The sequence below is a fragment of the Delphinapterus leucas genome, chromosome 19 (genome assembly GCF_059928025.1).
Source record: "Delphinapterus leucas isolate spDelLeu-1000000601 "Yukka" chromosome 19, BTC_Dleu_Yukka2, whole genome shotgun sequence".
In the NCBI taxonomy this organism is placed as follows: domain Eukaryota; kingdom Metazoa; phylum Chordata; class Mammalia; order Artiodactyla; family Monodontidae; genus Delphinapterus; species Delphinapterus leucas.
This window is the reverse complement of record NC_143147.1, coordinates 41,744,893-41,768,832: the sequence shown is the minus strand read 5'-3', so window position 1 is coordinate 41,768,832 and position 23,940 is coordinate 41,744,893. Positions and strand designations below refer to the sequence as shown.

At 38.2% G+C, this 23,940-nt stretch overlaps 1 protein-coding gene across 4 annotated transcripts in view; it reads right to left on the bottom strand.

Moving 5' to 3' along the window:
- MED13 (mediator complex subunit 13) overlaps nt 1-23,600 on the bottom strand; it is a 95,065-nt gene extending 71,465 nt beyond the window's left edge. For 2 of the 4 annotated variants that reach the window (XM_089900958.1, XM_089900959.1), the window contains exons 1-3: nt 22,666-23,600; nt 20,607-20,841; nt 12,315-12,483 (exon numbers count right to left, since the gene is read on the bottom strand). In XM_089900958.1, coding sequence (XP_089757084.1) covers nt 12,315-12,483; nt 20,607-20,841; nt 22,666-22,731 — 470 coding nt within the window. In that variant the 5' untranslated portion in view covers nt 22,732-23,600. The other 2 variants (XM_022552737.3, XM_089900960.1) reach the window with 2 other exon arrangements.
- Between the last annotated feature and the right edge of the window lie 340 nt (nt 23,601-23,940).

Below are 23,940 nucleotides of genomic sequence, written 5' to 3'. Positions count from 1 at the left end.
TAATTCTAATCATGTAACTGGGAGGCTCAAAATCAACAGCTCCCCAATGCCTTCAGGACTAAGTCAAAAAACCCATAAAACCTTAGCACAGCACTTTAGACCCTTCACAATCTGATCCTTGCCAAACTCTCTAAACAGATACTTAATCCACCAAGAACTACCCCTTTGTTTACCACAAATTTCTCTCCATTTCTTAATCATTCTTTAAGACTCCTTTAAGCATGATTTCTGTGCTCCCATAATATTCTATGCTTATAATAATATTTATCATAGAATTACTATTATTTACTAGTTTAACTCCCTGCCAGGTTGTAAATTCCTTGATAAAAGGAATCATAACTTTAGTATCTGTGGAAGATAGAGTTATTGGTCCCAATTCTTCAACCCTCTCTCATTTTTTTTAATCACTGTAAAAGAACAGAACATAAAATGTACCACCTTAACCAATTTTAAGTGTACCAGTCAGTAGTGTTAAGTATATGCATACTGTTGTAAAACAGATCTTCAAAACTTTATGATCTTGCAAATCTGAAACTATACTCATTAAACAACAATTCCCCTTTCTACTCCCCCCGCACCAGCCCCTTAAAAGCACCATTCTACTTTCTGCTTCTACTTCTCTTTCTACTTCTTTCTGATACCTCGCATAAGTAGGATCATACAGTATGTCTTTATGTGACTGGCTTATTTCACTTGGCATAATGTCCTCAAGGTTCATCCATGGTGTAGCACGTAACAGGATTTCTTTCAAGGATGAATAATAATTCATTTTATGCATATAACACATTTTGCTTAGCCGTCATCCATCAATGGATATTTGGGTTGGTTCTACCTCTTGGCTATTAGGAATGCTGCTGCTATGAACATGGGTGTGCAAGAATCTCTTCAAAATCCTGCTTTAGATTCTTTTGGATACACATTCAGAAGTAGGATTGCTTCTTTTGGATACACACTCAGTAGTAGTAGGATCATATGGTAGTTTCGTTTTCAATTTTTGGAGGAACCTCCACATCATTTTCCATAGTGACTGCACCATTTTACAATCCCACTAACTGTGCACATGGGTTCCAATTTCTCTGCCCTCACTAACATTTGTTATTCTTTATTTTCGCCATAGTAGCCATCCTAACATATGTGAGGTGGTATCTCACTGTGGTTTGGATTTATATTTCTCTGATTAGTGATGCTGAACATCTTTCATAAGCTTATTGGCCATTTGTATATATCATGCTTTGAAGAAATGTCTACTTAAGTCTTTTGCCCATTTTTAAATTGGGTTATTTGATATTTTGTGGAGTTGTAGGAGTTCTTTATAATGCTGGATATTAACACCTTATCAGATACATGACTTGCAAATATTCTCTCCCATTCCATAAACTGCCTTTTCCCTGTTGATTATGTCCTTTGACACGCAAAGGTATTTAGGCTTGATATAGTCCCACTTGTCTATTTTTGCTTCTGCTGCCTATGTTTTTGGTGTCATAACCACAAAATCATTGCCAAATCCAGTGACATGAAGCTTTTCCACTATGTTTTTTCCTAGCAGTTTTATAGTTATAGGTCTTACGTTTTTAATCCATTTTAAGTTATTTTTTGTATATAAGGGTCCAACTTCTTTCTTTTACATGTGGATACCCTGTTTTCCCAATACCATTTGTTGAAGAGAATATCCTTTCCCCACTGAGTGGTCCTGGCATCCTTGTCAAAGGTTATTTGAATACGTACACAAGAATTTATTTCTGAACTTTCTATTCTCTCCCACTGGTTTACATGTCTGTCTTTATGACAGTACCACACTGTTTTGATTACTGTAGCTTCGTCATGTTTTGTTCATCCCTCCCTTTATCCAGACTTTGTAGTCCCTCTTATTAGAAGTGAAATATACTTCCCCAACCTTTGACTTAGGTTCGCTTTGTGACTTGCTTTGGCCAAGCAGAAGCTTGAAATATGCTTATGCAATTTAGCTTGCCCTCTGGTGCTTCTTTAATTGCCATAAGAACATGCCTTGACTGGCTCACTGGTCTAAATAGGATGAGAATCATACAGAATACACTTCTACCCACACTATGGTTTATAGTGTGACTAGACTGGCTAACCCCTGGCTAACCTGTAGGTACATTAGTGAGAATACATAACTGTGGTTTTAAACACCTATGTTTTGGGGTAGTTTGTTACACAGCAATAGCTGATACAGAAACTGGCAGCAAAGGTGAGGGACTACCATGACAAAAACCTAAATATGTGGCATTAGTTTTGCAATCAGAGGACTGGTAGCAAGGAATATAAAACACTGAAAAACAGTGAGGAAAATGGTAACCCATGTTACATAATGGATAAATACTTCATAAAACTGTTACCTGAAATAATCTGGAACGCAGAAAACATGCCTAAATGAACTTACAGAATTGGGGGAACACATCAAGTGAAAATGTAGTTTGACTGTTACTAGTTACACTTGATAAAGTACTAAAAGAAAGAGGAGAACTCAGAAAACAAGTTGCTGGTTTGCAACCATAATTTAAGGAAATATAAACAGCCCAAAAACTGTAGGACTGGAAAAAAAAAAGTTTCTCAACAAAGCGATGGTGTGGCCTACGTTATAACACAGCTCAAGAAAAACACTAAATCAAGAGTGTGATTCTCGTACCTTTTGTTAATACCAAACATTACTCTTGATACCAGCTGAAACATTAGAATTTTTTAAAATTACTCATAAGTCTCATACATTTATTTTCCTCAAAGAATGCACCTAAAGTAAACAAACATATATGCAACTAATCTCATTACTAAATGCGGGAATGCCTATGAAGCGATATTTGTGCTTTTCTTCCGAGTGTCTTCTGACAGAATTCTTCTATAACTGTTAAGGTTGAGTTACAGAATGTATAAATACATAACAATTTCTAGATAGTATTTTTATCTTAGCAAACACTAGTGTTTAACTTTTGAGAGGGAAATGCCCATTATGTGTATTGACATAAAACAGGCAGAAATCAATTTTCAAAGCATCTCTCTCTAAACAGCAAAAAAGGATATGAGAATTTAAAAGACAACACGCTAGGGCTTCCCTGGTGGCGCAGTGGTTGAGGGTCCGCGGGTTCGTGCCCCGGTCTGGGAGGATCCCACATGCCGCGGAGCGGCTGGGCCCATGAGCCATGGCCACTGGGCCTGCGCGTCCGGAGCCTGTGCTCCGCAGCGGGAGAGGTCACAGCAGTGGGAGGCCCACATACCGCAAAACAAAAACAAAAACACAACACGCTAAAAAAGTTAAGAAAATTTCATATTAAACTGGTTAGAACGAATATATACTTTTTAACATTACAAGCTTTTTACATATTTTTCAGGTAACATTAAAAGATAAATTTCTTGGTAGGGGCAAAATTTAAAAGTATAAAGGGAAATTACTAAAAATACTCTATGTCAAGGAAAACATTTATTAAGGAAATGACTCAAGCAATAATAATCGAAACACAGAGAAATTGTAATTTGATTAGTTTTAGGGATCAAGTAAGTATGCTCTCTATACAAATGATTATGACTGCTGTGTGCTTACTCAGTAACTCAACAGCAAATTCCCAAATCTAAATTGCAAATACTTCCAAGAACATCTGTAAGTTTATGCAACAATCTAAAACAGTCTCATGTTCTTTATCCTTAAAGACAAAGAGGCTAGGAGACCTGAACTTTATATCCTCATACTTAATTAGTGAACTAGAGTTCTTAAAAATACAGCTTTCGGGACTTCCCTGGGGTCCAGTGGTTAAGACTTTGCCTTCCAATGCAGGGGGTGCGGGTTCGATCCCTGGTCAGGGAGCTAAGATCCCACATGCCTCATGGCCAAAAAACCAAAACATAAAAAAAATATATTATAACGAATTCAATAAAGACTTTAAAAATGGTCCACATCTGACCTCCCTGGTGGCGCAGTGGTTAAGAATTCGCCTGCCAATGGAGGGAACATGGGTTCGAGCCCTGGCCCAGGAAGATCCCACATGCCGTGAAGCAACTAAGCCCGTGTGCCACACAACTACTGAGCCTGCGCTCTAGAGCCCGCAAGCCACAAATGCTGAGCTCGTGTGCCACAACTACTGCAGCCCACATGCCTAGAGACTGTGCTCCGCAACAAAGAGAAGCCACCGCAACAAGAAGTCTGCACACCACGACAAAAAGTAGCCCCCGCTTGCCGCAACTAGAGAAAGCCCGCGCACAGCAACGAAGACCCAAAGCAGACAAATAAATAAATTTATTAAAAAAAAAAAGGCCCACATCAAAAAAAAGTCTAAAAAAAATACAGCTTTCAACTGTTTCATTTCATACATAAAATACTAAAAGAGAATAATCTCTCTTCTCCCACTATTTATCTGCACTGCCCTACTTAACAGCAAGCTCTCACTTTCAGTTACCTATTTTAAGAAAAACATCACCTCCTATACTGCTAGCATATGTTTCCAATACAGCCTGATCTAGTTATAAAATGGCTGAAAATAAGCCAAGTTTGTGCATGATATAGGAGGAAAAAACTAAACATTCTAAATATGGGATAAAATTTCTGAAATTCTTAGAGAGGTATACCTTGCTTTATTGTACTTCGCAGATAATTGAGTGCTTTACAAACTGAAGGTGTATGATAACCCTGCATCGAGCAAGTCTGTCGGCACCATTTTTTCAAGCATATGTTCACTTCATATTTCTGTGTCACATTTTGGTAACTCTCACATTTCCAACTTTTTCATTATTATACTTGTTATGGTGATCTGTGATAAGTGATCTTTGATGTCACTATTACAAAAAAATTACGACTTGCTGAAAGTTCAGATGATGGTTAGTATTTTTTAAATAAAGTATTTTTAATTAAGCTATATACACTGTTTTTTTAGACATAATGCTACTGCACACTTAATAGACTACAGTTAGTGTAAACATAACTTTTAAATGCACTGGAAACCAAATAAATTCTTGCGACTCGATTTATTATATGTGCCGTACTGTGGTAGTCTGGAAAAGAACCTGCAATATCTCCAAAGTATGTCTATATTAAAGGTAATCTAGTCAGAAAATATTATAGGCCAAAGCGAATGTTAGGTAATACTGCCATACTAAATTCACAATGTCTTGTCTTTCAAGGAGAGAGATCATTTTATAACATCACCTAATTTTTGGTACTTAGCACTTAGAAAAGTGGAGTTAAAACAAATATGTGCAACTACAATGAGACTCCAAGGTACCGTTAGGCTACTATAAAGTATTGTATACAGTAAAACTGCTCTCCAGGAGCTTTTACTATAATAACCAAAACAAAAAGGCATGAGTGAGGCAGAATTTTACAGATGAAACCTCAACAGATAATCTTTTATTGTAGAAAAATGTTCCTTAAGTACTGAAATTAAACAAAAGATTCTTTATTCTAAGACAGAAAATGAAAATATGCTAATAAAGTTAGCTGTTCTAATAATATAACATTATCTATACTGCTTTAGGAGGTACTGTATCTTATCTATTTTTAGCACTTTTGTTAGGTAGTTACAGAAAGATGACACCCCATTTTGCTAGTAGGGAATTCAAGGCACAATGAAGTTAAATGACTTGTCTTAAAATCATAAACCTAGTTAAAGGGAATGTTGACTTAAAATTCTAGTCATCCTAACAACCAATTAAAAATGGATAAAAGACGTGAAGAGACATTTCTCCAAAGATACATAAATAGCCACCAAACATGTGAAAAGATGCTCAACATCATTAATCATTTAGAAAATGCAAATCAAAACGACAATGAGATAACCACTTCACACCCCTAAGGATGGCTACTACTTTTTTAAAAAGAAAAGAAGTGTTGGTGAGGATGTGGAGAAATTGGAATCCTCCTGCACTGCTCGTAGGAATATAAAACGGTACAGCCAATGTGGAAAAGACTTCAGCGATTCCTCAAAAAATAAATAAAACTAGAACTACTGTATGATCTAGCAATTCCACTTCTATGTATATTCCCAAAAGAACTGAAAGCAGATATTTGTACACTATCTACAGCAGTGTTATTCACAATAGACAAAAAGTGGAAACAACCCAAATGTCAGATGCCAGGTGAATGGATAAACAAGATGTGGTATAAAAATACAACGGAAAATTATTCAGCCTTAAAAAGAAATGAAAATGCATGCTGCAACCTAGATGAGAACCTGGAGGACATTATGCTAAGTGAAATAAGCCAGACACAAAAAGACAAATACTATATGATTCCACTTGTGTAAGGTACTTAGAACAGTCAAATTCATAGAGACAGAAAGCAAAATGATGGTTACCAGGGGCTGGGAGGGGGAGAAAACAGGGAGTTATCATTTAATGGGCAGATTTTCAGTTTAGGATTATGAAAACGTTCTGGAGATAATATGATGGCTGCACAACAATGCAAATATACTTAATGCCACGGAACCATACACTTGAAAAATGGCTAAAATGGTAAATTCTGTTATGTATCTTTTACCACAATGAAAAAAAAAAAGAATCCTATTCTATCATTGGATTGATAAAATTTATGTAATTGGTCCTATATTTCTATTTATGTTGTGTTATCTAATAGCAACACGTTATGGTGATACTTTTAAAATTATGCACAACTCTTTCACAATCATCCATTTTAACATTATTTGAAATAATTAACATTCCCCCCCCCCCAAAAATCCTAGTCATCCTAATTCCTAGATTTTTATTCCATCAATTCAATAGTTTTCAAACCTTTCATTAGAATCACACAGAGATCTTTTAAAAATTCCAAAGCCCAGGCCACACTCCCAGGTTAATACACAGGTTATTTTTTTAATCTCTCAAGGTGATTCCACATCCGGACAAGTTTGGGAACCACTGCATTAATCTGTATTTCTGTAGCCCTCAGAGTAATTTTTTTTTAAAGCTCTTTTTTTTAAAATATATATATTTATTTTATTTATTTTTGGCTGCATTGGGTCTTCGTTGCTGCACGCGGGGCTTTCTCTAGTTGCAGTGAGTGGGGACTACTCTTTGTTGTAGTGCGCTGGCTTCTCACTGTGGTGGCTTCTCTTGCTGTGGAGCACAGACTCTAGTCACACGGGCTTCACTCGTTGCAGCATGAAGGCTCAGTAGTTATGGCTCGCGGGCTCTAGAGCACAGGCTCGGTAGTTGTGACGCACGGGCTTAGTGGCTCTGCGGCATGTGGGATTTTCCCGGACCAGGGATGAAACCCGTGTCCCCTGAATTGGTAGGCAGATTCTCAACCACTGCGCCATGAGGGAAGCCCCCTCAGTAACTTTTTAAATTTCTTGAATTTATAAGTGTAATTTCAGTATCAGGCATCCTTGCCATATCTCAATGAACAAAAGATCTATATTAAAATCCAGAATAAAACACCTTATCTGTGATTTTGTACATACTTCTGCTCACTCAGTGAACACAATACTTACATTATACAGTAAAGAATACTTAGAAAGCAATGACATATTATTCTGGTTTACAACTTCAAGTGTTCAGGAAATACCGTATCTCCCTAATATTTTAAATTTTCAAGTCTTCTGTTTCACTATTTCCAATAACTTTAAAAAGATGTAGGTACAGGAGATATAGTGGTCTACAGGGTCCACCATCTGTCTCATATTTTTCATGCCCTATAATCCAGCTCCAGTACCTGCAAGAAATATGACCTTGGACAAGTTCCTTAACCTCCCTGTGCTTCAGATTTATCAACTGTAAAACTGGAGTAACAGGTCTGTTTTGAGAATTGATTTAATACATATTAAGCCCTGATTTCAAACACTGCTTGGCCAGTTATGCTCATTCCCTTCTCCCCTTCAGAAAAAAAATTTCTCTATTATGGTTCATATCTAAAACCAACAGTTGAAAAAGACAGATTTGTATGAATCTCTAAGAATCATAGTAAGAAATGATAGTAAGAAAAGCTTAATGGGGAGGGCACTTAATGGGGAGCACTTCATTTTTTTTCTCATTAATGTTTCTGGAAAGCATGAGAATGTGGAAAACTGACCATGCAAATCTTAATGACTCAAGCATCACAGAGAAATTTCATGGGTCATAAGTACTATTAAGTACTTATAGTACTTATAGTACTTATAAGTACTATAAGTACTATTATATCATCACTTAAGACTTCAGAAATAGGATGCATAATAATAATCTTGATGACAGACATTAATAATAGACTAGCACAGACAGGCTAAAAGGAGGAAAAACAAGACAGTAACTATGCCCAACTTGGCAAACAGTGGATACCCTGACATAAGATGGAAGTTTCCCCTACCTCTGAGATGCTAGAGTACACTCACAATTTAGCATACAATTCCAAGAGGGTTCATAAGCCAGAGAGAAGAGATCTTTTACCAATAAGCACTACCAAGCCCGGCTGGGCTTCAAGCCCTAGAACTGCGCTGTTAACGCAAACCAATATACAAATGACTATTCAGCACTTGTAAATGTGACCAGACAACGCCGAGGTGTACTCTAAGTACAGAATGCATATTAGATTTCAAAGACTTAGTTAAAAAAAAAAGAAGATACCTCGCTCATATCATCTTTATATGTAATTACATGCTGAAATAGATATATTAGATTAAATATATTAAAATTAATTTCACTTTTTAAAAAACTTTCTTTAATGTGCCTACTACCAGATTTAAAAACACATATGCGGGCTTCCCTGGTGGCGCAGTGGTTGAGAGTCCGCCTGCCGATGCAGGGGACATGGGTTCATTACCCGGTCTGGGAAGATCCCATATGCCGCAGAGCGGCTAGGCCCGTGAGCCATGGCCGCTGAGCCTGCGTGTCCAGAGCCTGTGCTCCGCAACGGGAGAGGCCACAGCAGTGAGAGGCCCGCATACTGCAAAAAAAAAAAAAAAAAAAAAAAAAAAACCACATATGCGACTCACATTATATTTCGACTCACATTATACTTCTATTAGACAGTGCTACCTTAGAAGACAAGAAGAAAGGAACTGAGTCCTTAGAAAACAAAACAGTGATAGCTCTTAGCTTCCCTAGAAGTTCAGGTTTTCAGAGGTACTGAGGAACCCAACCAAAGGACATCCTAAAGCTACATAAAATGGCTACTAATATGCCACCTTAAATCTTGTGGTGCTTATATTTAATTAAAATGGAGATAAAGAGACTGTGTAAAAGCCACAGGTGTGGCAGAAGATAAACATAGCTTTATGGTAAAATTTAAAGTATAGTCTTTCATTTACTGCCAAAAATAAAACAAAAAAACCTTGACTGACTTCTTTAGTGATGCTCCTAAGGTATTATTTTAATTATAAGTGTAAAGGCTCTGGTGGAAGCAATACCATCCAAAAGAACTTTCTGCAATGATAGAAATATTCTCTACCTACATTACCCAATACAATAGCCAGCAGTCATAAGAGCATTTGAAATGTGGTCTGTACAACTGAGGAACTGAATTTTTATTTTTTCAATTAATTGAAATTTAAACAGCTACAACTGGCTGGTGGTTACTATAATAACAGCAGAGTTCTAAATAAAAATGGCCAGGTTCCTGACCAATCACCATACTAAAGCCTGCAACTTCAGAGCTATTCACATACATAGGACTTCCAGTCAGCATTTTAGTGCCCAAAAGTCTTAAGAGTAGAAAAGGAGGTAATTCAGACATTCAGGATCTCAAAAATATTACTTCTTATGTAACTTCAGGAAACTATAGGTAGATGGGCACTACCAAAACAGTAAGACAAAAAAAGAAAACATGAGATCCAGAAAATAAGGGATCCAACACAGATAAAAAGGCGAAGAGAATTCCCAAGATGACTGCTGTGAAACAGGCCTTATAGAACAAGAAGTCCAAACTGGACTTTATACTTCTGGTACATAGCCTAGGGGCAAATTACCAATAAGTACATAGATCAGGGTTCAGCAAACTTTATCTGTAAAGAGCCAGAGAAATATTTTAGGCTAAATATTTTAGGCTTTGTGGAGTCATCTGTCTCTTGTCACAACTATTCATTTCTGCTGTAGTGTGAAAGCAGGCATAAAATAATCCAAATGAAGGAACAGGGCTGTGTTACAATAAAAATTTTATTTACAGAAACAGGTGGCAGGCTATATTTGCCCTGTGGGGTGGTAGTTTACCAGCCCCTGACATAGATAATTAAGTGAAAAAAGAGATAATCATTAACACTGGGGAAAACAAAATTATAGAGAGGAAATGGAATGTAATCTTAATATACCAAATGGCTCACTGAAAATAATATTTATAAAATTATAGTAATAGAAACAATAGGTATTGTTTTTACCAAATCTCATAACTATATTGGCAAAAAAGGGAAAAAAGAGAAGGGAAGAGGGAAGAGAGTATATAGGTATGCTGATGTCTAAGCATCTGGGGTAGTTAGATAGCTAAACCATTAATAGAAAGTCAATAGATTAAATCCTGAATAACTGAAATAACAGAAAGCTCAGGAATCAGCACAGTATTTGCTTATAAGTTTTTAAATACATAAATTAAAAGACAGTTAAAAGAATTAAAAGGGACTGCCTCTGAGGAGCACATCTAGTAGCTGGGTTCAGGATTATAGCATTTCATTTTAAATCTTGGTAATCAGCTTGACTTCTTAAAACTATATAAATATATACAGTGAACAATGCTAATTGCCTACCTGATACTTATTCCCCTTCCTCTAATTAACTGCCTACCTAGTATCTATTCTCCATTTCTTACTAACCAGAGCCTTATTTTGCTCAGAGTGGCAATGTTCCCATATAAAAAAATATTTCTCTCAGTAATACAGCCAATTAAACGTCAGCTAAAGTTTCCAGAAAAGAATCTACTTTCTGATCCAAGGGTCACCACTTCTCACTTCCTCCCTCCCTTCCTCTTCCTGCCTGGAATCCACTGTGAGTGAGGTTTCGAGATGCAACACTTACTGGGGCCATGAGGATAAAACCCAAAGGCTAAAGATGAAAGAGCAGAAAACTCGAGGGAACCTTAGTTTTGATGACGTTATTGAACAGATTATCTACCTGCAGACTCCTTGCTATTGAGAAAAATCAATTCCTACATAAGCCAGGTAGTTAGGTTTTCTGTCATGTGCAACTGAATGCACTCCTAACTTGTACGATTAATTATTCTATTGACAATAAAGGTTTATTTTAATTTTCAGAGAGAAAAAAATGAAGAGAGTCTTGATTTCTCCAGGCTTACCTGGTCATCCATTTCACTGAAACTAATAAGGGAAGTCTGAAAAAATTTCGGGTGCGCATGAAAAAAGATGTGCACGTGATGTAAAAAAATGACATCTCAACAATGATTACAATCACAACCAATACTTCATATCCTCACATCTTTTAGGGAAAACTAATAAATTTCCTTCATTTTCTCTTTTTCCCACATCCCATCTTACTCACCACTGTTTCATCTCTCTTCAAGTCTCACTAATTCAACAACTGCTTGGGACTAAATCTTCTAAGAGATCGTGCCTTATATTATTTAAATCAGAGAACTGTAGTAACCTAAAGCTTTTAAGACTACATGTCTTAAAGTCTTCTGTGCATCTGTAATTATCCTACAAATTAAGTGTCCTAAATTTGCCTAATTCAAAGTTGAAGAAAATTGAAAAACACCCCAAAAGTAAACATGTCTTATATAGAAAATTAGATTTAAATTACTTTAATTAGAGCAAAAACAGAGGTTTGAGAATGAGAAGGATTACCTCAACCCAAAACATGACTACAGATCACCATCTAAAAACAAATATTAATACTGCTTAATTTTAACAGAGTACCATGACTGTATTTCCACTAGTACTAAAAAAGTATACTTCAGGGCTTCCCTGGTGGCGCAGTGGTTGAGAGTCCGCCTGCCGATGCAGGGGACACGGGTTTGTGCCCCGGTCTGGGAAGATCCCACATGCCGCGGAGCGGCTGGGCCCGTGAGCCATGGCCGCTGAGCCTGTGTGTCCAGATCCTTGCTCCGCAACGGGAGAGGCCACAACAGTGAGAGGCCCGCGTACCGCCAAAAAAAAAAAAAAAAAAAGTATACTTCAATGCATAAGTCTCTGCTTTTCATCCCACATTTTTTCTACCATCCCAGAACAAAACTTAGGCCACTGCATTGACACACAGCCTAACCTCACTGCAAGAAAATTATTCAAATGTGTAAGAGAAAGAATGAAGGGGTCAAAGAAAACTAAATACTTATAGTACTTTGCCAAACTTAACCTCCTGAATGTCTGCAAGATATTAGTTTATCACACATTTTCTATAAAGTCATTAAAATTAACAAGCCTAAAGAAATATCAAGTAAGAGTTTAAATAAGATAGCTTACCTTTTATTTATAGGTTTTTCATCTTTTTCATAAGGCTTTACAAACCACTTGCCAATACGTACAAAGTTCCGGTTCATTAAACACCGTTCCAACAGATTGTGAACTGCTTTGAAAAGCAAAGTACGGCATTCATAGGAAAGTCCATTCTCCCACACTCCATCTTCCTCTTCTATAAAAGAAATGAAAGAAACAAAAGGTAACACTGTGGCACTATATCTACTTAGAGCTAAGTAAAAAGTGTGACAGTTTAACCCCTAAATTTATAAACCCTACTTCACCTCAGAATAGTGAGCTACAATCACTTCGGTATCTCTCTAGACATTAAAATATCAGGTTTCAAAGCTACTCCATAGAGAATAAAAGGCCAAAGTGCCATGTATTCTATTAAATTACCAGAAAATTATTTTTCCACCATATAAAAAGGCAACGATATACTGCAAACAGACTGATTTGGTTTCTGTATAAATGAAAAGGACATTTGTATAACCAAGGGAAATATTACACATTCTACGCCTAACATGTCAATTTCTAAGCTGGCTCACTTGTTAGTTACTTTACAAAACGGACCTTGCCAAAAAAACTAGACAGGTAAAAATTAAACTCAAAATATTTTATGTCCATCAGCATTCTAATCCATGACTCAACTATAAAAATAAGTGATGGATAAAAAGGAAGCTTTTGGCAAAGAGCCCAACAAGCAGTGCATTATCAGCCACCTCAGGTCTCATTACAACCTAATGATTCCCATGTTTACTATTCAGTATGGGATTCTCTACTTGGGGGGAGAAACTTAAAAATTCAAAGACAAATTTTAAATGGCACATCTGATATAAAGTTATAGCAATCTTCACTAACTATACAGCCTCACTTTTTCCAGCAAATCTATTAACCACCCAAGTGAAGTTACCAAAACAAAAAAACCAACAACAAAAAAAATGCAGTCAGGGCTTCCCTGGTGGCGCCGTGGTTGAGAGTCCACCTGCCGATGCAGGGGACGTGGGTTCGTGTCCCGGTGCAGGAAGATCCCACATGCCACGGAGTGGCTAGCCCCGTGAGCCGTGGCCGCTGAGCCTGCGCTCAGCAACGGGAGAGGCCACAACAGTGAGAGGCCCGCGGACCGCGCGCGCAAAAAAAAAAAATGCAGTCATTTTGATATAAGTATGGATGTAGTTCAGAAGAAAAAGCTTTTTACTCTCTATCCATCTCATACCTATAACAAAGTATCCAAGGAATCCTACTATAAATGATAGCTACTACCGTCAGCATTTTAACTTTTGTAATATTTTAAACTGCTATTTCAAATATAATTTAGTATCCTTCTATAACTTTATAAACATTTTATAAATATGGGTCTTCTTTCAATTTAAGTAAAAATAATCTTTCTTAATTAAACACTAAAAATGTATATAACATTCCAATAGAAAAATAATAAACTAAGATGCTTTTGAATAAAAGCAGAGACACATATTAAGAGTGACACATGGTTTATATTCATAACTTACAAAACAAATGGGCAGAATAAACATTAACTCAAAAGCATGACACTGGACTTTAACTGCACTAGAAATTTGTGCCACTACAAAGGTTAATGTTGATTTTATGTTGCTCTTTAAAGTGTTTCCTAAATTATAGTTGAAGTCTTTCAAATAAACTAATTGTATTTTTTCAAAAAAGGTAAGCTCTTAAAATATGAGGTAAGCTTTAGAAAATGACAATACTTGAGAGTTGAAATAATTTTTAAATCATTAATAATAAACAGAGAAAGGTCTTCACATTCTACTATATTACAGACATCCTTATGTACTTCCATTTAAAGCCAAAATTTTACAAGTTTCACTTTATTAAAGAAAACAGGCTAGAAGAAAAGGGAAGTGGCACATAGTGATTTCACTTTATTTAAAAGGTCTAGATCACAAGCATATTTGTGAGTTGCTGAGAGAAAAAAAAGTGAATCTTTTGCAATCTGCTTTCAGCCTAATCAGGTTCTATTATTTCAAAATTAAATACCTACAACATTAAGAGCTTTATCTAAAGTTATGTGATTTATGATTACTAAAAGTACACATATTCTTAATTCCAAGAGAATTATGCCGGAATTCTTCACTTCTTCATAACCTATTTAGTGTACTTTTACTTTTATTGCCTTCTACCTCAAAAATCCTTACCTTCTAGGAAGCACAATGGAGTAACATTTGTCATACGTAAGTAGCCCCTACCAAAATCTTTTTTCTGACTACTTCTAAGTTTTAAACCAACAAAGAACCAAGACACACAGTTTACCATTACATTTCAAAGTTGTACAGTCACTATAAACTTCAAATATCAGAAAATTATTCACTGCAAACTTGAGACTGAATTTGCCTTCTTCCCCAAAAGAGTAAATTAAAAATCTTTAGACTAGTAAGTAATACGACTGTATTACATAAATACAATTTATATAAATTTTCACATAAAATTCTGAATATTTTATGGTTTTATTTTTAAAAATCTATTTCAGTTAAACCTGTACTTAAATAGTTTAAGAATATAAACATAGTTTAGAAAATTAACCAGTATTAATATTCAAGCATTTCTCCCTCATTGCTCTAAATTTTTTTGTCTAGAGAAACTCAGGTGAACTTACTACTCATTTTACATTATACCCTCAAATGCCCACAATGCTCATTAACACTAAATGGGAGTTATGCATAAAACAAACAGACCACTTGTTAGGATTTTCTAAGGCCAACAAATACCTTGAGTATATCTTCACCTATATGGTTGGTAACTAAGCAACCATTACAAAAGTAACATAATTTCATTTTTCATTGCTGAGGAAATAATAAGATAATTCCTAATAACATTCAGTGAAAAGCTTGAAGGGTTTTTTTTGGTGGGGGGGGGGGTGTCACTTAGCAACAAGAAGCCTACTGAGCCAAGCTTCTATTTTGATATTATAACCATCATAAAAGTACTTCTACATGTTGTATTCAGAGATATAAAAAGTGAAATGGTGGGATTAAGCCTCCGCGCTCCAATGCAGGGGGCCCGGGTTCAATCTCTGGTCAGGGAACCAGAACTAGATCCCACATGCCGCAACTAAAGGAGCCCACATGCTGCAACTAAACAATTCCCTCAGAGCTTCCCTGATGGTGCAGTGGTTAAGAATCTGCCTGCCAACACAGGGGACGGGTTTGATCCCTGGTCCAGGAAGATCCCACATATCGGGAAGCAACTAAGCAACTACTGAGCCTACGCTCTAGAGCCTGCGAGCCGCAACTACTGAAGCCCACAAGCCTAGGGCCTGTGCTCCGCAACAAGAGAAGCCACCGCAGTGAGAAGCCCTCGTACTGCAACAAAGAGTAGCCCCCGCTCGCTGCAACTAGAGAAAGCTCGTGGGCAGCAGCGAAGACCCAACGCAGCCAAAAATAAAATAAATAAAATTTTAAAATGAATAAAAGATTCCCTCATGCCACAACTAAAGATCCCGCATGCCACAACTAAGACCCAGCACAGCCAAATAAATAAATCAATAAATATTAAAAAAAAAAGAAGAGTGAAATGGTACAACTAAGCCACCCAAGACATAGTGATATGCACCTCTTACATTAATTAAAATAAGTCCTTGAAGCTCAACACCAGTATTATAACAGAAAAGGGAGGGAGGAGGAACACATAGCAAATCTTTACCTAGCTCTTTTGAACTTAATCAACCATAGCCTACTGGAAAAAGTCTGCTTAATATATTTAAATAAATGTTTTCCTCCTCTTGTATCTGTATCCCCAGAGAAAACAGTTTCAATTCTGTGTTTTTAGTACTGTTCCATTACCCTTAGCATTAGAACTCTTAATCGTCATTACTTGAAAAAATTTTACAAAGTATTTTAAGAAAACAATGCGTAAGTTCAAATGCTAAATTTGATTTCCATAAAAAATTTTTTTCTGAGGATACATATTATAGTGATGCAAAAGTATGTGATAGGTCATCAGAATAATTCTCCATGAGTGGGGGAAAAAAAACAAAAAAAGTTGATATACCTAGCACTTGTACTCAGTTTTCTCAAAACTGACATCTTTAAATATCTCCACAGCGGTAAGCCAGTAAAAAAGGAATCTTTTCCTAAGTAAGTCTGCCAAACTATTAAAATGCAACATACACTAATGAATAATAAATGGGCCAAAAATGATCACTGTAGAAAATACTGTGTATTGCTTTAAAGAATAAAGAGAAATGTTTAAATGTGTAGCTCAGTGTCTGTCTTGAACAACAATTGCCCATTCATAAGCTATTCATTCAACAGATATTACTGACAGCCTTAAACTGGCAGCATTAGTGATCGGCAAAAGCTGAAAAATTTTGGTTTAAAAGAAGCCTAATATGCTTACCTTTGATTTGAAGATTTAAAAGACACACTTTCCTGCTCAAAATTGATAGTACACAAAAAAGCATGGCAAACAAAGTTGTCCCTAGAGATTAGCAAACATAAAAAGTTGGGTCACAAGTAAATTATGGAACAGAAGACAGAAATGAATTAACTCTCTTCGGCTACCTGGGGAACAAAACAATTTTTTAGTTTGGCTGACACTAAACTCCTATATTTGGCTGCTATTTACCTATTTGTCAACCTTGTTAAAGCTGCCACTTAAGGTTAAATTCCACTGTAATTAATATCCTTCAGGGCTTCCCTGGTGGCGCAGTGGTTAAGAATCCACCTGCCAATGCAGGGGACACGGGTTCGAGCCCTGGTCCGGGAAGATCCCACATGCCGCAGAGCAACTAAGCCCGTGAGCCACAACTACTGAGCCTGTGCTCTAGAGCAACAAGAGAAGCCACCGCAATGAGAAGCCTACGCACAGCAACGAAGAGTAGCCCCCTCTCTCCGCAACTAGAGAAAGCCCGTGCACAGCAACAAAGACCCAATGCAGCCAAAAATAAATTAAAAAAAAAAAAAACCTTCAGTAAAAGCATCCAAAATTAAATTCTAAGACTAAACAATGGCCTGTTTAGTTTGACACTATTTACAATGAAATTCTGTTATAATGAAAAGTATTTGGACATGTTGCTGAAATTCCATATATATACCACAAGAGCCAGGAAAAATAAATATTTTTAGCCCAGACTGATTCTGTTTTTTCAGTTCTCAAGGTATCAGTTTTCTCAAAGAGTCTTATCACATTCTAGCTACTATGATTTTCTTTTTAAGATGCAAACCTCAGAGAGGGAGCAGTTGTTTTTATTTTTGTTTCAAGGGAAAAACTAAAAGCCAATGATGACAGCAATAAAATTCAAAAAAGGGTAAGGCACAGAATAAAAATACCCACAAAACTCTTCTCCTTTGAGAACACACTAATAATGAAACAACTTTGCTCTGAAGCAAACTAACAGTACACTTAAAAGAACCAATATAGACTTTTGACCAGAGGAATTAAACTAAAATTTTCCCACCACCACATTTACATCTCTATCACACAACCACTGAACGAGGACTGCTACAAAGTTTAAATTAAAAAAAATTAAAATTTAGGGCTTCCCTGGTGGCACAGCGGTTAAGAATCCACCTGCCAGTGCTGAGGACACAGGTTCGAGCCCTGGTCTGGGAGGGTCCCACATGCCTCGGAGCAACTAAGCCTGCTGCTCCGTGAGCCACAACTACTGAGCCTGCGCCCTGGAGCACGTGCTCCGCAACAAGAGAAGCCACCACAATAAAGAGTAGCCCCCGCTCACCGCAACTAGAGAAAGCCTGCCTGCAGCAACAAAGACCCAACACAGCCAAAAATAAATTAAAATAAAATAAATTTATTTTTAAAAAAATTAAAATTTAAAAGGTTGTAATCAAAGAGGAGTTCTGTTCTCCAATTCTTTTTCTATCAAAACATATGGATACTGATCCAACTATCCATTCTCTTAGAGGGAACAGAGTAAAAAGTAAAAAAGTGTTTGGCTTCGGGATTCAAAGGACATTATGAACAAATTATCTTTCTGGAATGTTAACAGTTAGGCCAGTACTAGTTAGCACAAATCCTGACCCAAAAATCATCAAGTCTTTGCAAATTACTAAATACGACTACTGCTACAAAACAAGTAACTGAGAGTTAAAGTATGTATCAAATCAGATCTGGTTTGCTGTAACAGACTTTCACCAATTAGCAATAAAACCAGTTTACATTCTATTTCTACATATCAGCAAATCTTGAAAGGAAGGTGACCCAAACATGTGCTACATGTAAGAGGCAGGCAGAAATTTAAAAGGCACTATGGAACCTGACCGAACTCTTCAAAACTATCAAGATCATCAAAAATAAAGCAAGTCTGAGAAACTGTCACAGTCTAGAACAGTTGAAGGGAACATGACAACTAAACGTAATACGGTATCTTTGATAAGATCATAGGATAGAAAAAGGACATTAGGTAACAATAAAAGAAAACCAAAGAAACTATCAATTTTAGGTAATACCAATGTATCAATACTGGTTCATTAGCTGTGAAAAATGTACATTTTGATGGAAGATGTTAACAATAAAAGAAATTAGATGAGGGTTGTTATTCAGGAACTCTCTATACCTCTAACTTTTATGTAAATCTAAAACTATTTTAAACAAAAAGTTACTTTTAAAAAATACACTATGGATGACACAAAGGAGATTAAGGGGGTTAAGCAAAGGCAACTCTGTACTTTTATTACTGAGTTAATAAGAAAAACTGAGAATTCTAATCTGCAAAAAGGAATGCCTCCCTCCTTCCCTCACCAACAAGAGGGGCACCATTATCACCATAATCACCAATATTTCAGTCACAAGATGTGGTAGGTGCTGAAGCAAACAGAAGGACACTGCCTGTGAAGAGCAGGCTGAAACTGAATTAAGCAGCTTTCTGTTACCACCTGGGTCATTCCGGTTCCCCTTTCCTCACTACTACACCTCCACTTGGAACTCAGGATTGCCTCCTGCAGCTGATGCCGCCCCAACTGTCCAGCTGCTCTCTTCTCAGGGGAGCTTAAAAGAAGGGGATAGAGTGCCACAGATGGGAAGAAATGAAAAAGGGGTTAGCTAGAGAGACAGAGGAAGACTAATTACCCCAAAAGGGAGGCAGACGGTGTCCCTGGAGCAAACAAAAGGGCACGACAAATATACTCCATCAGCAAAGACATTATCATTCTCTAAGATATGTCTGATTTAGGTAAAGACATTCTAAAGTAAATGACAAGTTAAAAAAAAAAGCTAAAACATTATAAAAATACCATTGGCTACACCACCTGTTTAAAACAGTATAGGACAGACTTGGAACAGTAAATATGATTATATACAACTACTAATATATTTTTCTTTACTACTTCAATTGCTTTCACTCTGATAAACTCTTAGTATTCAATGGCATTCAGCAAAATCTGACAAGTAAAGCCTAATCTTCCAAAATTACTTTCATTATGTTCAAATCAGTATTTTAAGGTGTCGATATTACCATTTTTAAGAAAATATGCTAAAAAACAGTTAAACTAGAGAAGAAATTTTTTTTATATAACTGAAGTTTCAGGAGAAAACATATTTAAACACATAACATGAAACATCGAAAAAAATACCCACATAATATTTTAATATACATCAAAACAACTTACATTTAACTTTAATTTTACTGATTTGCTCATAAGATTATTTCTCTAACTTTTCAGATTATGATTCCATGTCCCACTGTAAAAGCTAACAAGTTGGCACTGTTTCATATCAAAGACAGTCTTTGATGGAACAGTATCTAAAATAAAAGTATCACTTTCCAAGAATAAGAAAATTAACATATGCCTTCATATGTTAATAATGTAACAGCCACAAATAAAAATAATAAAGTAACTATATGCTTGGGGAAAAAAACACGTGAAAGTTACAATACAACATTTCTAGATCCTTCTACAACTGTTTACACATTCATACAGAAGACAGCAGTGGCAGAACTGACTCAAAGATGAGTTATACACTTGGCTTCCAAAGTATTTTATGACTTTGTTAGGAAATGCTCCCCAATTCCATTTTTCTTAAGTTAATTAACGTAACATGCCTTCCTTGGGCCCTGTCTGCCAGAAATTCATGAGAAAGCTGGGTGGTAAAAGAATAAAGTTATTCAAGGCTTAAAAAACCTGCCATAATATGCATAATTTTAAGTAAAATAAAATAACCCCAGTGAACTAAAACATGAAGCTGAATTTTTATCTGGTTTCATACTCAACAATGTTCCACCAAAAAAATCTTAATTCTTAATACAAATGTTTTTAAGAAAAGTATACAACATTGCTATATTGTCAGTTAGAAATAAGTTGCTTTCACCTGACAGGTCATGGTGAATAAGGTCAGCAAAATTGGGGTCTTCGCCCCACCAAAATATCCACAATTCTCTTCTTCCAGGTCTTTGATCTCGCCGCCAAACACCAAGTACGTCTGCCTTAAGGCAGCGACTAAAACTGCTCAAAATGGGGTCTTCCTCTGTCACCGGAAACAGAATGGGGGCAGAAGTTGGGCCTTGCCATACATATCTTTTCCATTTAATTCCCGTCAAGTCAGCCTGAAGAAAAGAAAACATGATTTTTTTTTATTACTGCGTATTCACTCAAAATCAAAAGTACTCACTATTAAAGTCCCTGATTTCATTAAGACATTACAATTTTTCAACATATGCTTACGATATTAAAGCAGACTGACCCAAAAAAAAAAAAAAAAGCTTATTCTGATAATTCAGCAACCAAAACTTAAAGGAAAAAAACAGTTAAAAAATTAATACTGACATGTCACTGAATAGCAAGTCAATAAATGTGTCCCAAGGAGAAATAAAAGAAACTTAACAATGTTAAATATAAACATGTACTTTAATGCTGCACACTGAGTAAACATTTACTCTCTGTCCTAAGTTCTGCTCTAACTGGTTACATTTGTTTCTTGGTGTCAAACTTATACCAAAATTAACTTTTAAAGATTCATCATTCCATGTTTATAGAAGTCATGGCTCTAATGAAATCTGAACTACATTTGAAAAAAATCTTGTTAAATCTTTACACATCCCTTTTAGGAAAAGTCAAATAGCTGCTTACAAAGAACCGTCAGATTTGTGCTAGTCTTATCTTCAAAGAACCTGATCCTAAAAGTACCAAAAATAGACTGAGTTGAAGAAGACAGAAACGTAAAACCCGTTTGTCTTATTACATCTGAAGAGATGCTGATTAATGGATATTGTACAAGAAAACATTTTATAAGGGGGAAAGGCGTTAAAGAGCTCTACTTAGCATTGTGAAAGTAATTCATCAGAGCAAATTCAATAACTCTTTAATATAACTTAAAGGTGCAAAGCCTAAGGTGCCAAAAATGAAACTGCTGATACACGACTGGCAGTTTACACTTGCCAACTAGTTGTGCTCCGCCCACTCAATTCACTTACCTATCACACACTCTCTTAATATTTCTCATAGGACAGGGAAATCGAAAAAAGAAAGTTACCGAAACTTTAAATCATTTATGAAGCTAAGCTACTATCTAATTGAAGACTGAATTTTGCAACAGTTGGTACTTTGAAAGTCTTTATTGGATGTTCCCAGACCTGGGCCAACCTACACAATTGTCTTCCCTACATTCAGCTTCCCCTGACTTTTCAATAAAAGGAGGAGCAGCCTCCTCAAAACATTCTAAAAACGCAGGCAGAACAGACAAATATCAAAACATTTAGTACAGAACCACAGAACCTCCTCCATCAGCCCGCTCCACTCTCACACAAACATAATGTTCTAATAAAAGCAAGACGGCCAGAAATTGTCAAAATGGCAAACTCTTTTCAGAGTTTAAAAGAGCAAACATATGAAATGGCATTTACTGTTTTTTACACAGAGTCTGAAGTCACCCAAGGAAGAAACTAGCCCCCTACAGTTTGACTCATATGAAAAAACGCAAAACGAAAAGAGTGCTTAAGTTCCGGGGTCCTGTTTACTGGGAGAAACCAAATGAGCAGAGTGAGGCAGTGGGAGAACGGGCGACAGTGGAAAGTGGGAGGAGGGGGTACACGGTCAACAAGGAGAAAAGCAACAGTTAAGCAAGAAACACAGAGGGAAATGCTAGCGTCCTGCCAGATAAGGAGCCCAAGTTGAAGACAAGACTACGGTGAGGAAAAAGGAGTCGGAAACAAGAAAAAAGGCCGACACTCCTAAAACAGAGCCCAGGACGGCGGGGGTGGAACGCGTCTCCGGGCTGGTGCCGAGCTTGCCGCGGCGCCGGCTCCGGCTGGGCCTCGCCCGGGGACTCGGGCATCTGGATCCGACCCGGACCCCCTCCCCCACGGCCCAAGGGCGCACCTCGCGGCCCCTCCCCCACCGCCCACTCGCCGCGGCCCCCGCCCGGCACTCACCAGGCAGAAGAGGTTACAGTGACAATCTTCCAGGCTGGCCCCGTTCGGCACGAAGGAGGAACTCATCGTCCCTCACAGCAGCCGCCGCCGGCGCCACAACCCACCATCCGCCATTACCGCCGCCTCCGACCAGAGAGAGAAACACAGACACCGGGGAGGGCGGGGGGGTGGTGGTTGGGGGGGGGCGGTGGAAGAGGAGGCCGCCGGGCCGCCAGCCCTCTCCACCCACCCCCCCGCCGCCGCGAGCAGCCCCCGCCGCCCGGCCGGCACCCAGCCGCCCGGGGCCGAGGGCAGGAGGCGGGAGGGCCGCGCCGCGCTCGCCCCGCCGGCCGGAATGAGGCCGCCGCGGAGCCCGCGTACGCTCGTCCCTCTCTGGGGGACAGAGGGGATGTGTGCCCCTGCCACAAGAAAAAATAATAAATTACACAATAAATAATTAAAATCGAGTCCGAGAGGGCAGAGCCCAAGCCCTGGAGGGTTCTCCCGGCCAAAGAGGCGCCCGCAGAGGGGCGGGAAGGGCGAGAACGGGGAGAGAAGCCGAGGCCCCCGGCCCGGCAGCGGCGATGTCCTTAAGCCCAGAGTCTCCTCTGTGGCGGAGGTGGTGGCGGCGTCTGCGGGCTCAGACCATTCTCTGGCTGTGTCTTCGTGTCGTCCCTGAGCCAAGCCGGACCAGCGTCCGCTCTCCTGCGGCCTCACCTCCGGGACGCCGTAGACTCCCCCATTTTGTGGGCCCAGCGGGCGGTGTTTTTCCCCCTTTAATCCGAATTCACGGGTTTTCCCTTCGCTTTAATGGCGGCCACAGGGACCAGCTCGCCCTCTCTGCTCGCCCATTGGCCGCCTGAAGGTCACATGGGCCCGGGTCTCCGTGGGGAGGTGGAGAGAGGAGGGAGCGAGGGAGGGCCGAGAAGCTTTCAGCAGAGGCGGTGAGCCCAGGGGCACAGGGTAGCCAGCTGGTGGCCACTAAAATAGCGCCATCTGCTGGGTGCCCCGGCCAGTGTGAGATGACCCGGGCCCTGGCGCTATCTTTCTCCTTGCCGGAGAATTTACAGAACAAGAGGGCTCACATCACAAATCTGAGAATTACGTTGAAATCAGTTTGAATTCTTTGGAAGAGAAAGTGTTGCAAAAATTCCAAGCCATTCTCATTTATTCCACAAGGCCGTGGGGTGCAGAGCAAGCCCCTGGGCTTGGGAGTCAGATGATCTGAGAGAGGATTCGGTCACTTGAAAGTTGTGATGTTAAGAAACATAAACGGAACAATATAGCCTGTGGTTA